The 16425-nt window shown below is 46.6% G+C and overlaps 1 protein-coding gene across 3 annotated transcripts in view; it reads left to right on the top strand.

Annotated features, from left to right (window-relative positions):
• Positions 1–13588, top strand: part of C8H1orf21 (chromosome 8 C1orf21 homolog) — a 126802-nt gene extending 113214 nt beyond the window's left edge. For 2 of the 3 annotated variants that reach the window (XM_050901375.1, XM_050901376.1), the window contains exons 5-6: positions 2205–2265; positions 12624–13588. In XM_050901375.1, the coding sequence (XP_050757332.1) occupies positions 2205–2265; positions 12624–12662 (100 nt within the window). In that variant the 3' untranslated portion in view covers positions 12663–13588. Of the gene's footprint in view, positions 1–2204; positions 2266–2869; positions 2948–12623 lie in introns of those variants that run through there. The other variant, XM_050901377.1, reaches the window with a different exon arrangement.
• The last annotated feature ends 2837 nt before the right edge of the window (positions 13589–16425 follow it).

The raw sequence follows: 16425 nt of genomic DNA, 5'->3' as shown, positions 1-16425 counted from the left end.
CTCGACCTGCTGGCCACGCTGCTGGTGATGCACCCGGGACACAATTGACTTTCTGGGCTGCAAGCGCACATTGCCGGCTCATGTCCAGTTTGTCACCCACCAGTGTCCCCAGGTTCTTCTCGGCAGAGCTGCTCTCAATCCATTCATCACTCAGTCTGTACTGCTATTGGGGATAAAGATCCCATCTTTTGGCAAAATGTGTTTCACTGGCCTGCCATGAAACATCTAAAAATGCATTCTCATGCCTTCTGATGTGCTTCTTACAAGGAAAATTAAACCCATGTTTCTATTTGGGGAAAGCTGTTTTTTCTGGAGGGATACCCAAGAACTCTGCTTAGATTTGGTGGTTTTCTGACTCTTCCAGTTGTTCATTAACTCTGTCAGTTCCCTGCCCTGCTATGGATTTTACAATTTTACACAGCTCCTCAAAATACACACTGTGTCAGCATTTGTGTGTGTGTGTGTGTGTTGCATCTCTAAGTCATAGGGCAATTTTACTGCCCAGACAAACTTTTCTGAAGATAGTGGTCTGCAAGGGCTTTAGGATCTCCTGTGAGACTTTCATGTATATGGCAACACAATACTCCATTTTTTTCCCCCTTTCGTTTAGTTTCCTTATAAATTATGGTTGGAGTGAGTCTCTACAGTATCATCTCATTTTATTAGAAACTGGATCTATGATGTTGCAAAGGCAAGAATATCTTTCTAGTGCTTACCTACCCAGAAAGGGCTGTAGTGCCCTAAAGCCCATCTCCAAGACACCTGAATATGCAGGTGACAGGATTGGCAGCCCCAAACATCTTTTCCCCGTCTCAGGTGGAGGTGGGAACCTGAGGGACAGGCAGACAGCTAGGGACAGAAACTCCCACAGCCACTGAAAGGTGAATTGTTCCCTCTCCTGAATTACCAGCTTTAGGTTTTAATGCCACTTCTGAGACCTCTTCTGAACTGACCCTTCATTTATGTCCAGCATAAGCAAATCATTGTATACGTTCATCCCGATAGCACGTGAAGTATGAATGCTGAGCTTTGTAGGGAAGTGCAGCGTGTTGTTGGGCACTTGGGAAAAGTATTAACTCATTACAGCTGAAAGGATCATGCCAAGGAAGAGGGGACTGGGGTGGGAATTCAGCAAGCCGAACCAGCTTTTACTGTCGGAGAAAATCTCCAAGCGCTGTCCTTCTAACCATGTGGCATCACTGTTGACACTGGCACTAGTCTCCCATCCTTCCTTTTTCACATCTTTTTTTGTCCTGCATTGAGTCCCTGGCGCTTTTCTCCAGCCCCCGCCATGGGCCCAGGCGCTCCTCCCTGCTGCGGGTCCAGAGGATGCTCCAGCTTCACCTTCCCGGAGGGATATCGTTATTTCAGGAAGGAGGCTCTCACCACCCCCTAACATAAATAAAGCAGACACACCCCAAATACCGTCTGCCACGCATCCTCATCTTTGTCTCCTTATCTTTTCCTTTGCGTCTGACCTTCCTGTATTTTTAGCGTGCAGGTCCCCCTTGGGGAAGGGCCTGTTGTCTTGTGCCACCAGCACCGTTTTGCAGACAACAAATAAAAGTATTTTCTAGTCTTCTTCCCTAATGCAAAATCGTATCACTAACCCCTTAGCCTCTTGGTGCTGCAGAATTAATTGAAGTGAATAGTCTGCTGGGTCCACTCAGGGACCAGTAAGGACCACCCGTCTGGGAGGGAAGGACCAGCCTGGGCTTGTAGGCGTTCCTGGGTGTTGAGCAGAGAGCCCAGCTGTAGCAGGGCACGCAGATCTTCCAGTGTGAGGCTTTAACCTCACATTGTAGGCATCTCATTTTGTGGTGGTGAGGTTGGCAGTCCTGAAAAACCTTCTGTCTTGACACAGAGGGGGCTCTCACTGGCCCAAGGAAAGCTAGTGGGCTATTAAGTTTCTGCAATCTGCCTGGAAAAGGGAAGAGTCTCCTCTGGATGCACATGGGTCCTAGTTACCATCCCAAGCGTAGCACGCATACACAGAACTAAATGCAATAATTTTTCTGGGGGCAAACCAAAAAAGGAAAAAAAAAGATTAAAAAATAGTCATTGTAGACGAAAGTATAAAGTGATTTATTTTTCAGAGTGGTGAAAGCTTACAGCTGGGTCCCTCAACAACCCTGGACTGCAGCGTCAGTATTTTAAAATGGAAGAAATCCTGTTGGTACTGATACTGTTCCTTTGCCTTTCAGCATGCACATCTCTGAAAGCCAACAAGAATTCTTCAGAATGCTTGATGAAAAAATTGAAAAGGTAAGACACAATAACGTAAACATACATTTTCACTCGGGGATTGGACACACAGGTTTCCTGGCTCCGTGGGGAGGACAACCGGACACTGCCTGTTGCAACGCTCCGCGTTCTCCTCTACTTGGAGGGGCTCTGGTCCGAGATCCCCCTTACCGCTCGTTGGTTAGATAGTTCAAGTGCAAAGAAGACCAAAAAGGTAAAGAGGTTGCAGGAGGTGCTGGAGAGAATCCTCTGTTTTGTGGAAACATCCCAAGTCTAGGATGAATGGCGAATTAACTCAAATGTTCAGGATATACATGGACTATTGGATAAAGGAGAAGAGCAAAGTGGGGTTTTATGCCCTTAGTGATTTGATCTTTCATTTACTCTCTGTGGGAGACAACTGGAATCTTAATGCTGGTGGTATCTGGGATACCCTGCTAATTTCTCGCTGCATCTCTTCAAAATAGCTCCCAGCTCCAAGGGATAGTGTAGCTGTATGTACGGATAACGCTGCCTGAAGACCTACGCTGAGTAAAATAATGATGCTGGAGATGTTTTGGAGAAGCGGGTGAATAGTTCTTTACATATCTCGTTGTCTTGATGGCAGCTTTCATGTGTTTCACAGGTCTTTTAAATGAGAATCCCAGCTGCTTTGTGAGATGGTAGTGAATAATTGTACCACAACATAGATGGGAAACTGACACTTGAGGAATTAAATGGGCTATTTGGATCAAGTCTAGATCTCAGCCTTTGCTTATCCTTTAAGCTGATGTTTGCTCACCAATATACTCTTTACACTTCATATTTTTGAGTGGTGTATCTTATTTAATACTTGATATTAAATATTTGCTTCCCCAGTTGCAATAAAGTAATTTGTACTCCCAAGTTTAGACTGGACCTTAGGAAGCATTTCTTTACCGAGAGGGTGGTCAAGCACTGGAACAGGCTTCCTGGAGAGGTGGTCGATGCCCCAAGCCTGTCAGTGTTTGAGAGGCATTTGGACAATGCCCTTAATGATATGCTTTAACTTTTGGTCAGCCCTGAATTGGTCAGGCAGTTGGACTAGATGATCGTTGTAGGTCCCTTCCAACTGAAATAGTCTATTCTATTCTGTTCTGTTTCTGTTTTCTGTTCTGTTGTTCTAAGTTGTAGTGTTGGGTTGCAGAGTAGGAGGGAAATTTTTACTTGGATGTCTCTGAATTTTTGCGATTTTTGCCAACACTCTTGGTCTTAGGAGTTGGAGTGCTGCAGCCGGTGAATTTCTTATTTGTCCCAAGCAACAAATTTGTTACTCTACTCTAACAAAAATACAAATGATGAAAGCAAAAAATTAGATAAAAAGGAAGAGTAGAAGTGAGGAGGAATTTGTAAATTCCTGAGAAGAGTATTTCTATGCTACTATTTCACAGGAGTAAGATTTTACTTAACTTATATGCATTTAAAAGTCGAATTTCTATATACCCATAATATAGCTGCATCTCCTTTGAATAAATGCATTCACCCTATAAATATTTAGGTGCTTTTCCTGGACATCATCACCTTCCATAATGTCAAACACAGAATCTCCAGTGAAATGGATTTTCCAAAGCTCTATCTTATCTACATACCAGACCATCTGATGGCTGTATCTAATTATGAACTGAGGTTAGTTTTTGTTTTCAAGATTTGTTTCAGAACAGTAATACCGTTCATTCACCAGCTGCCACATTGAGATGCAGTTGACCGTGTCTCCTCTCTGTTTGGACCATGCTCTCAGATGCTTGCAGGTGTTCTCCAGGGCTCTTGTACTAATTTATCTTCTAGATCAGGAGATTGCCTATTTAGAGGAAATATCCAGTTTTATCTGTCAGAGAAAGACAGCTCCCGTGCATTTCAAGCTGCTGACAGTTGATGGGATTGGCAGGAGTTAATGCGCAGCTGAACATGGGATTTGCTTTCTCTGGGGACCTCCTGTGCCTGAGGAAATAGTCTTCCTAAGAGAAGGTTTGGGTTTTTTAATTAATCTTTGCCCACAATACATTGTTTTTCTAGGTATCCACCGCAAGTGCCAAAAAGATTGGAAAACATGAGGGGTTTTGTTTGATCCCTAAATATCATTTTGAGTCCCTTCTCCAGGGAAATGGAGGACAGCAGTTGAACAATTAGAAGAATTATATCACTGAGCAGCTCACCAGTTACGGCTGAAATAGTCTGCAGAAGTGGGGGGGCGTTGCCTATGGTTGATGAGGTCCCAAAACATGTTGTAATGTTCACATGGTAACCATGTGGCCATGAGTAGCGTTGGATTTGTAATGGAGACACGCTGTCCATCACTGCCTCCATGGGCTATGTCTACAGAAACTGTACAGTCAGAAGCAAAACATCCTTCAACTTGCGTTGAAATCCCAAGGGGTGTTAGGTCACCTAATACAAATGAGTAACAACAACTCTTAATGTGTGTGCTACGAATTAGAGAGGAAAATTAAATGGGCGTTTTCGACTCAGCAAAACGATTAAATGGACAGGAAGGTCAGCTAAAATAAAATTTCTGCAATCAAAGTGTGAAGTGGAAAGAACACAGGCTGAAAATGAAGTATTTATGAATCCTGGAGATCAAAAAAAGCCTTCATGAAATGGTCTGGAGAATTTCTCTGAAAGTCTAGCCCCTGTCGGTACCCAGCACGCGCCCGCGTTCCTGGCTGCCTGTACGAAGCTGAACTGCCTTCTGCAAATGCCACCCAAAGGTAAAAACCAGAATGTCAACTGCAACGCATGGAGCTTCTGGCTACCAAAATTCGGTGTCAAAACACTGTGAGGCATTCAGAGGGAGACATCTGTTCCTATCTCTGCGTGAGTGTCTGTCCCTGCTCGGAGAGCTAGAGCTGAACTTGCACGTATGGAACTGCGTGTGATTATGGTAATTCAATTCATAGGGTTTGTTGGAAGGAAGAAATACTGAAACGAAGGCTCGGCACTGAATGCTGAGGTAGGACTGACTGAGAATGTAAAAGCCTCACACGTAGGGTTAGATGTTGGTTCTGCTAGGGTCAACTCAGTCATTTCAGAGGCACCAGAATTTGAGCTAAGAAACACCCCAAAACCTGATGAGAAGCCAGAGATGTAAAGTTACGTGGGAGGTTAGGAGTAGCTGGGTAGAGTTAAGCAGCTGACAGCACAGGAAACAGTAGTTGTATGTCATATGTATATGTCATATGTATATGACAGACCACAGAGCGCTTCTTGTGATGGTATTTCCGTGGCGTAGCAACATGCATCCAGACAGATAGGAACCAGGCGATTAAAAGGTTGAACAAATCTCAGCGCAGCTGTGGGATGGTTTTCAGATGCTGGGATGCTGGTGTAGTGGCAGAGGGTGAGCACAGCTTCGGCGCAACACCGAGACTGGATGTGCGCCGCACCGGGAGAGAAGAGGAAAAGGAAAGACCAAGTCACCTGTGAGCAGCACGAGGCGCGAGAGTTGTGGCGAAAGCTGGCTCAGAAATGCTCCCGGCATCTGCCAGCAGCTGCAGCAAGTCCTCTGGGGGTTTCACACTCGTTGAAGGTTACTGTGAGTAGAGTCATGGGCTTTGCTTTTGGAGACAAAAAGGCACACACATACAAAGAGTTTGGGAAGCAAACGGAGCAGAGGCGGGCAGCTCACCTGGTGATAGCGTTGCCGTCATTTTTTTTAAATTGAGCTTGCCTGAAATCACATAAATATATTCCAGTAGAGGATGAGCAACAGGTAATAGCAGCATTTAAGCTGGAGGAGAGAACCCCCCCAGACTAAATTAGAAAGATGTGAGTCAGAGGTGCAAGTGGTTTGCTTGACCTGAGAAATGAAGGCAGAAATATGACTTCGGAAACCCAAGAAGGAAGCAGAGAGCGACTGACACATCCCTCCTAAAGCGAACACAGCAGCTGCTGGATAAATCCGAGATTTGCTGCCTGATGCCCAGAAGAGGAGAAATGGGCCCCACCAGCTGAGCCAGGACGGGGAAAGTCACTGCACTCATCATGGTGTGATAAATCTGGTTTTTAAATACTGTCTGTGATTAAGAAAATAGAAATGTGTCCCACTAACAGCGTCCCTGTCTGCATGACACCCAGTGTTTTCTGCTGGCTGCAGTGAGAAACTATAGCAAAATTAGGCCATTTGTATTGGTATTCAGGCAAATAAATTAGTTACCTATGTTCTCTCTAATCTAGTAGTGCAAGGACTAATTTAGTTAGATATGGTATATGGAGTCACAGAGTCGCCGTGAAACACAGCAGAAGAATTACCATGTCTCTCCTAAAAATTCTCCAGCCTTTGGGGTCTTTTTCTTCCTACATCTCAACTTACTTGGACCCTGATTGCGCAGGACCACACGCAAACTCCACCTTACCCCTAAGAAGAAATCTCATTAATTGAACAGGACGGCTCAGAGTGGAGAGTCAATCCTGGGCACAGTCTTTGCAGCCTCAAGTCCACAGACTTGAGGGGGCCTTGTCCCACCAAGGCTTCCAGGAAAATATGAAATAAAAGCAAAATTAAAAGCTGTGACGTATAAAATGTTGAATGTGGAAAACTTACCCCATTTAACACTTGCTTCTTGATGCACTTAAGCATCTTGATGATAGCTATCACAGAAAATGGTCTGAAAAATGACTGCTTTCTCTGAATCCTACGTACGGAGCAGTAAAACGATCATCAGAAATTATCATCTCCTTTAAGTATATATTATTACTGTAGGCTGTGGCACAGTGTGTAGGCAGCTGTCTCACTGTAGGAAAGAATACCAAGGCTGAGGTATAATTGAACAGTTGACAAGCAATTTCTAGGATTATATCTGGGGATTGTACCCCCAGAAGAGAAGCATCTCTGGCTTTGTGGTTTAGGAAGAAAAAAAATCAAAACAAGCCAGGTAAGCTGTACCAGAGGAAATCATCACCAGTCCCATCATCATAAGCTGTTGTCTAGATGGCTACAGTGGTTTATAAAAAATAATCACAATGCAAATATGCTCATGGAAAAAAAAACCCGAGATTAAAAAATGTCATAGCACGTGAAGATATCTTGCTACAAACTCTCATGCAGCTGGTGGATACCCCGAGCCTGGGGCATCGTGTTTCTGCTGCTGCAGGGAAGGTCGCTTTGGGTCGAGCGATAACTTGGTCCTGAACACCAGCGCCGGTGTCGGCGTGGGTTTGGAGGGGTTTCTCCGCCGATCTGCACACCTGGTCACCGGCAGCCAGGTTGGAGACTACCAGTTTGTTGTTGGAGACTACCGGTTTGTTGTTGGAGGCCATGGGAGAGATGCCCGGCGGCAACTTGCTCCATCCCCTCGTTAGTAAAACGGGGCATGAAACACGGGGGAAGACACAGTGCAGCTCCTTGTATCGTATTTAAAGAGTGCCGTTAGAAATAGGGGGGTTGCTAACTGCAGTGTATGCAAGGGCAGAATTATTAGGCTGAAACTCATTAGCAAAGTGAATTGCTCTTAATGACTCTCTTGATTTTTCTCTAACCAAATAAGAAACGGACAAAAATTAGCACAGTATACAATTATTTAGTGCCGCCTCCCGGCATTTTCTTCCCATCCTTTCTGCGAGCGCTGTAAACAAAACCAGATTGATGAAAAGGGTTCCCACCGCAGAGCCAGGCTAACGTTTCCCAGCGCTGGCCATCGCCTCTGAAAGGGGCCACTGTGTCCCACAAGCTCTTTCAGCCGTCGCAGAAGAAAGGGCTGCTTGGTGCAGCTCGTTTCCCTCTCCCAGGCCGGCCGGCCTCCTCTTCCTCCTCTCCTCGCCAGAGCCGCGGTGCGAGGATGCTGGTGCCAAGCTGCAGAGCCGTGGCGGAAGAAGCATCTCCTTAGCTGCTTTCTCTCCCTCGGCAAGTCCGCCAGCCGCACAAAAGGCTATTGAACCGGGAAGGCTTCTGCATTCGGGCGGCATGGGGTTTTGTTTATTGGCCTGTCACCCCCAACAATGGGGAAAAGGGCTTTTCCTGTGATTTTTTTTCTTTTTCTTTTTCTTTATCTTTTTTTTCTCTAAAAGGATATCATCAGCCGTGGTGCTTGTCCTGGTAGGGGCGTCAGGATGGTAGCACTTTCTAGATGCAGCGAGGGGAGAGAGCGGGGGAATGAGCCCTTCCGGTTTGGGTACAAGCAGCAGGAAAGGAGCGTAAGGCTTTTGGTTTTTTAATTATCTTAAATTCACATACTTGTTTTAAGGCATTTCTGTCGACATCTACAAAAGTTGAAAGTTAGATTTTGAAACTGCAGGGGAGGAAGACGAGATTTCTCAGGAATTAGCTGGACTTGGATGTGCATGTTCCCATTCTCAGCTTCCTCGCGTTTACACTCTCAGTCATTAAAACTTATTTACTAGCCTGTGCTATTAAGGGCTATTAAAGGATGGCCCGTACATTCCTGTTATTAGCCGTGTGCTCTGCGCCTGCAGCTCCTCTGGACGCGGGAGCCAGCTTCCCTGGGCAGCAGGGGACAGGGTTTGGCCAGCAATCCTGCACTCTCATTTTCCAGCCACGGTGCCGCTCTATTTGGGGGCATTATCACCTTCTCTGGTTTCTTCTTTTTCTTTCTGACACACGTCTGCTCCCCAAAAAAACCCCACCATCACTTCAGCCTGCGCTTAGATACTACTTGAGCTCCTCTGCTCACGTCGTGGAGCTCATCTTCTGACTGCTGCTTCACATGCTCAGTGTGGTTTCTTCAGAAGACCTTATCAGCTTTGCAGGCTGTTAGCTCACCGTTTCGAGTGAGGTTTTGCCCAGCCCCACCGGGATAATTCCCCATCTCAAGCACAGCAGGCCTCTCACGGATCGAAGGTGTGGCCACTTGAGGTATCATCTCCTCCAGCATCTATCAAACATTCTCTGAAACAACCAAGGGGTCAAAAATTGACATTTTTAAGTATTTTACTGGACTGGGGCCACGATGCTTAGCAGGACCAAAGCAGCCTTCCTCCTCTGCCGGCGGGGAGATGGAGACCTCTCCTGCCTTTCTGCCCGAGGAGCACCGAGGAGAAACCCCTGTGTGTTGGATTTACAGTGCAGCAGGGAAGGCAGCTTTATTCTTTCTCTGATCTTCCTGAGGAACACTGACCTTGTTATTACTGATAAAAATTCAATTAGGGAATAAGCTTTAGACAAAAGCTTTTGTCTGGGGGGGGGAAGGGAATTGTAACTTTTTTGGCTTCCTTGTAGCATGGTTTCTCCCCCTCCTGCTCTTTTTAGGAAGATAAATACCCATTGCTGTATATTTGCTCAAGGAGACCTCACCACGAGCCCTCCTTCAAGAATATACTAAAGCACCTGCTTAACTTTCTGCTCATGAGCTGCTCCAGGGCTTAAATGTTGTTTCCCTTGTGCTTAAAGACTAGTATGTGCTTCACCCTGCTGAACTGGGCCAGGACGCTTCAGACCTTGCTGGGCTGAGCCTCACATGCTTCATTTTCGTGGTGGAATTAAATGCTGGGCGTGTGTCGGTGTGGGTCTTTGCAGCATAGCCGGGGCAGTGGGTGTAGGACAGCCGGGATGCGGGCAGGAGTACGTGCGAAACGGGGTGTTACCTGTCACAGCCGATTCCCACCCCTGACAAAATTAAGCTAAACCTGCCAGAGCAGGGTAGACCTGCAGGTTGTATCGCATCCCACCACTGAGAGGGTGGACGTGGCCCTTCCTTCTCCCGAGGAAAGAAAAAGCAACATCCTCTTAACTCGCCATAAACCCCAAGTGAAAGCAAAATCCCTAATTTTGCGTGCAAGCTGCCAGCCCACCGTGCCTTCGCTCCGACGTTATTCTTGGCGTGTAACAAATGCGTCCCTTCCCCTGCATTGCAGCACGCTCCTCCGCGCGGCTCTGCGGCGGAGAGGGGCAGTGGATGTGAAGACGTCAGCCAGCCGCCGAGCGGCTGCGGGAGCCTTTTTTTGGTGTCCCCCGCCCCGTCTCCCTCGCCGTGTCCTCCCTCTTCCCGCCAGCTGGCACGTCGGCGGGGGCCGCTCCTGCTGAAGCGAGCGCCGGGGCAAACCCAGCTCTCGAGCATTTCCCTGCAAAAAATACGGCAGCCTCGGGCTGCAGCGGGGCTCCTCGTCTCGCCGTCGGGCGTTACCGCGGTTTGGGCGTCAAATTCGCTTGGTTGGGTCGGGGTTGCGGGTCCGTGCCGGGCTCGGCGGGTGGAAGAGCTGCGCGTCGCGCCGCAGGAAGGCGTGGGAGGAGGTGTTCCTGGCGTTCGAGGCAGTTCTCGCCCTCCTCCCCGTTTCGGCTGTGCCGCCGCTGCCCACACGCGCTGGCGGGAAGGAGCGGGCTGGCGGGAAGCTGGGCATGGCGGCAGCTCCCCGCCCGCCGGCGACCGAGGGCCGCGGCCTCGAAGGCCACCTCCGAGACACCGATGTGTCTCCATCCCCGCCGGCGTGAAGATGGGGAAAAAAGTGTCTGGCAGCAGCAGCCTGGCTCTCGGCGGCCTTCAGGCGGTGGGTGAGAGGAGGTGGTATTTCCGCGCTGTGGCAAGGACTTCTTCAGCATGTCGCTTTTTAAGCGGTTTCTTGACATCCTTTTGAGGAGCGATGCACTTGGTTGCCACAGAGCAAACCCAGAAGCAGACAAACGGCAGGAGGAGTGGGAAGGAAAAAATGCAAGATGGCTTTCTTCCGTGTTTTGGGTCCATTTGAGCCTTTAATAGCACTGAGGGCCACTGGTGCAGAGCGTAGTGGGGAACGATGGGCCGTGGGGCTCCCTCTTGAGCAGGAGGCTGGGGAACTAGGTAACTGGATCTCCTGGAAATGCCCTGAGCCTCAGTCGTCATTCGCTACTGGTGGCTTTCACAGCTCTGAAGCATGTTGGACAAGCCTTCATCACCGCCAGCTTAGTCTCGTGGTTTTGTCCAAATGCACTGTGGTCCCTGGCATGGAGAAAACCGATGGATTTGGGCTTCGCTGCAGAGTATTTCGGCATTCCTTCTTTCTGAGTCAAATCTTTTACTTTAAAAAATGTATTTTTTTTTCTTTCTTTCTGGGTCAGTGATTGCTGAATTGAAATTAGGGCTGATTAGTCTCTTGGGGTCTTTTTTAACATACTAAGCAAGCCCTTTTACTAACAGTATTGGGCCAGAGAGAGCTGTTAAAGCGCCACGCATTCCTGGGTGTGGACCCTCCAGCAAAGCGAGCTCTGCAATCCCGGCGTCGTTAGTGGGATTTTAATTGTAGAGACATTTTGGAGCCTTTGTTCCCGACGTGTACCCCAGCTGTGCATCCCAAATAAACTGGTCGCTGCCTCAAGAAACATCTCTCCCTTTTCTTTTTTTACTTTTTTCTTTCCCCCACCTCTTTCCAGACAGGGCAGTGACTGGTTTTGATTTGTGGGGCAACTGTGTAGCCCCACCTTGAGTGAGTAGACCACTGCTGAGTTGGTCTCTTCTGCTTACAGGGTGTTGTCGAGCTTTTACATTTTACTGCAGGTCTGAGACTCTCGTGTTTCTCCTTTTCTTCTTCTTATTTGCCAGCCCTTTGCTCGGCTGCTGGGATTTTCCACGCAAGCGCTCGGGTGATACACCCGGCACACGGGAACAATGGGAAATAGTCCAGAGGTTGAGATTTTCAGTACTACATTTGAGGCACTTGTTTTACGCAGGATATCTTGGGTGGCTTGTGTGTTGAAAAGCTCAGCTCCAGCTGTTTCTGTGTAGAGAAACAAGGACAGTGGGTCCCATCACATCCTCTTCTCGCCGCTTTGCAAGAAACAGCTAGTGAGGGACGGGACAGATCTTCTCCAGCCCTTCCCGAGGGTAACACCTAGCTAGATGCTGCTGCAAGTCTTGCATTTGGGATGGGACGGAAGGCGTCACATGACTGGTCTGTAAGAATTCCATGTTTCGTGAAGCTTAGCCTGTTTTCCCCCATTGTGTAAGTGTAATTTCAATACGAATAGTATCTTTTGCTCTTAGTTAAACTCTTGCTGAGGTTATCAGATGAGGTATTCTTGTTCACAGCAGCTGACTTGCGTTGCTCAAAGGATTATGTGCTTCGTTGCTTTTGCTTCAGAGATTATGTTTTCGCAAAGGATCTATAGGGTTGTGTCCGTCAAGGTGTATCTTTACATAAAATAGTTTTGTAAATCAGTTTATTGGACTCCCCCTGGAATTCAGTTTAGGGGATGAAATGTATGAGACTAGTAGTGACAGAAAGGGAAGGGTCCCCTATCCTGGTTTCATGCAAATCTTCCAGAAACGGTTGGAGGAGTTGGGCAAACTCCGTTCCCTATTTTTAAGGTTTCTACCCAGCTCTGAACTTAAATCTCCTAAGTCTGGAGAACTCATGTGTATTGTTAGTAATTGCTCCCTTGATTTATGTTATTCCTGTCTTCAAGTCGTCATTTACAAACTGTCTGGCTTTTCTCCTTACAGGGTCGTGATTATTGTTCAGAAGAGGAGGATGTCACATAGTGCCAATTCTGCCACTCGCACCAGGAATACTACTGTGTAAATAGATTACAACCCAGTCGAGACCTTTTGGAAGTCTTCTAGAGCGAACAGCACTACATAACAGAAGAAGCTCATTTCCACATTATATGCTCCATTCAGTTACAGTGTTTCTTAATGAACAGATGAGGAATATTGCTAAGAACTCGTAAGGAACTGTTTTTGTTGCTGCTAGTTAAAACTTGTTGCAACTTCTCACTTTTTTCTGTGTCCAGATACGCAGCAAATCCTTAAAAGTTAATCCAAAAGACGTTGTTGATTTTATTGAGGCTTCTGGCCTGTTTTCTATCAATCAGATGAGGTAGTGTTATACAAAGCTTCCATAAGTGAACATTCAAGCATCTAAGAAACACCCTTAAGCTGTCTGTCAGTCCGCGTTCGGGCCGGAGTGCTTATTAATGCTGGTGATTTCGAGCTTTGGAGATGGGATGTTTTTGCCATGGCAGGCCTTGTTTCTCTGCTGAGAAGAAGTTGAGAAACTATTATCCATTAAAAGCATGTTATCACTGAAATACTGGAAGTGATGCAGGAGCAGGAATTTGTATTTTAAGAGGAAAAAGAGTTTCATTTAATAGGTATCTTAATCAAGGACTAAGCTTGCAGTATTGGCTTTGCTGAGCACGAATGGGAGTGTGATCACAATCATTTTGAATCTCTTTTTTTCTAAGAAAATAAACATTTTACTGTTTTTATGTATTCTTGTCTTTTACCATTCCTACAACACAATGTTTTAAGAGTGTGAGGACAAGGAAGGCAAAACCAGCCCTCCGCGTTGATGTGTCTGTGGATCTAATCTCTTAAAGCAGCTCTGTGCCAGCTGGGGGTATCTGTTGCGTGTCCTGTAGAGTTTATTTTTCCATATTATACGGAGAGGATATTGCCTTCTCAAAAGCAGATGTAATATTTTTAACAAATGCTGTCATGAGTAACAAAAAAAAAAACCTTAAGGAAAAAAAATATACCTTTTGTATTTATTATTTCAAAGGAGATTGTTACCTGTGCTGCTATTTCTTTCTGCTTTGACACCATGTGAGGGCCAGGTTTCCACTGCATCCCATGGAGAAACTTTGTCAGGACATAGGTTTCTGTGCTGTACTGATTTCATTGCTCTGATGTGTGGCGTATGTGGAACAGATCATGAGATGATTGCATTAATAGCATCTTTTGCTGATGTGGCCGACACTTGCCTGGGGCACTCAGCCCAAAGCCCTTCGACGCTGGCCATTTTTCACTGGGCCTTCTGAAAATCAGATCCCTTTAAAGGGTTTCAGGTCCCTCAAAAATCACCCCTGACTTCTGAAAATCTCTAAAATATTGGGATTTTCATAACTAAAGAGATTTCCTCCAATGTTTGCTCCGAGTGGGGCTGGACAGTCCATGTCAGAAGATGTTGTTCCCTATCAATCAGTGCTGTGCCATACCTAGAATATGTCAAAAAAAAGCGCAACTTCCTCATGCTTCCTTCCCTGCACTGGATTTTCCTTTGGCTTTCGGACAGTGGATGGGGCAGTGGGGTCGGGAGGACCCCCCGGGGAGAGAGACCCAGGAGTGGCTCTTATTCTTGTAGGACTGGATGTGAGCACCTCCAGGAAGAGCAGCTTTCCAAGCGGCGTTGGTGAGGCTGCAGTATCAAGCTGTCTTCTTAAGGTAGAAGCTGTTTCTGAACGCTGCAGACTGCTCAGTCCCCGGGTCTCCTGTCAGCCTCGGTTGGAGTTGAGTGGTTGCTGTGTCGCAGGATTGGGACAACTCAAGCGCTACCTAGCTTCAATAGCTTTCCGTATAAAAGCTCAGTGACAGTCCTCTCTGGCAGGTTTCACCACGTGCATCTTTATCCTGTTAATGGTCAAAAATTGCCAGCAAATTCTGATTTTCCTAAATCCTCGCTGCATTGCAGCAGCTGCTTTGACCACGCAGCTCTTCACGAGCATCCCGACCTCCCTGGAGATGAGGTTTCGCTGCCTTCCTCCCGTCACATCACCCTTCTTAGGGCTGTTGGCATCTCTCAGGGCTACGGAGCCATCTGATCTGTTACGAATTCTTCAAGGTGATAACTCTGTCCCCTTGCATATGATTTTTTCCATAATTCTGTCAGCTCTCAAGCAGGTAGCCACACTAAGGAGAGTCAAGAGACTGTGCATTTCAATTATTTAAACACTTTAATTAATAAAGAGTCCTGGGGCTTGACGAGGCAAATCCTTCTCTCAGAAGTGCTTTATAAAGCCTTTGCAAGTAGTGCAAGAGTGAGGGAATTGGGTTTGTGCTTTTGAAACATGGCTCATTTTCTAGATGCTGAACGTCTCGTGTATAAATTTCCCCATACAAACCCTGTCTTACAGACACATTGTGGTCTTTCAATACACCAGCCACCTTTTACATGGAGTTTCTTTCAGCCGCCTATTAGTTTTAATATATTTTTTTTCTTTTTTCCTTGCCGATGATGATGGCACCAAAGGCATGGGCTTTGGTGGCAGCTTTGTGAGAGAGGAAAAGCAATTCCCATCTTACCTGTGCGCTTAATGTGACCAGTGCTTTAGTCATCTGTATAAATTATAACCTCACTGATGGACCTTTAGATGACAGTATTTGTGAATGCCTGGGTAAACTGTCCTGCTGCTGGTTGTGGAGGCATGAGGATGGGCAGGAGGTTTGGAGGGCGTCAGTAGTTGTCTTTCTTTTTCTTTGGAGTTGACGTGCTCCAGGCCTGCCCCAGGTTGCTGGTGGGATTGGGGTGAGGGCGACAGACTTCGATTGGCTCTACCCTTCTGCAAGAAACATCAACAGAATTGAGGGTTGGGGGGGGGGGGTTGTCTATTCATATCACCAGCAAATCCTTGGCCGCAGCACGTCTTGCTGCCGTCACCATGTACCAGGCAGAACCCAGGCGCTTCTTGATGGTTTTCAGCTGACTCAGCTTCTTGGTCAGGCAGGAGACTTGGTTTAAACTCTTTGGGATATGGAAAAGCAAAGATTAGAGCTGGTTACTTATTCAAAGGAGCCATGCTTACGGAAACAAAACTTAAACAGAGCAGAAACCTTTTTCTAGTCTTGAATGTCTGAAGTCTATGAAATACAAGATGGTTTCTAAGCACTTCTGGCTTTGGGTTGACATCCTTCTCTCCGCACCTCAGCCACTAAGAGCCATCTACTTTCCTTGTTGAAGCAGGATAACCGTATCCTCAAGCCTTGAACGGCAACTTGCTGCAAAAACATATCCAGAGCAAGTGCAGGGACCTGACTGGAGCCGTGTAGCATTTGGGAAAGGGTGACGAACAACGGAACCTCCTTGTGAGAAGTTGCACGTGCCACAAGCAGACCCGCGAGGTTGCTCGGATGAAGGCTGCTTTTTAACCTGCTTTATTTATTCCACCTTTGCAAAGTCCTAGCAAATTTTGTTAAAAGTCTAAATATACGTGGCAGCTGAGGATCTATAATAATATAAACAGATTACTGTAGCTTAAAATGCATCTCTCCTTGAAGGCATGCCTCCACCTTACTTTACTCTGCTCAAATATATTCAGCAGGGTGGAAAAGAGGAGGGTGGGAAGAGAAGAAAAACTGTCTTTATATCTGATGTGCTGCGCTTAGTTGTAAATGGGTTTTTCAAGGTTTCTTTTAAAAGAAAAGAACAATTTGGGGCCAAACTTCTCTTTAGGAGGCTGACGCACTATTTAATAAGCTCTGAGTCATATTCTGAGATCTTGGAGAAAATTGTGGTGAAGGGGTTTTG

The sequence above is a fragment of the Gymnogyps californianus genome, chromosome 8, assembly GCF_018139145.2.
Source record: "Gymnogyps californianus isolate 813 chromosome 8, ASM1813914v2, whole genome shotgun sequence".
Classification (NCBI taxonomy): Eukaryota; Metazoa; Chordata; class Aves; order Accipitriformes; family Cathartidae; genus Gymnogyps; species Gymnogyps californianus.
Note: the sequence above shows the minus strand (reverse complement) of the source record. Positions and strands in the feature narration are given on the sequence as shown.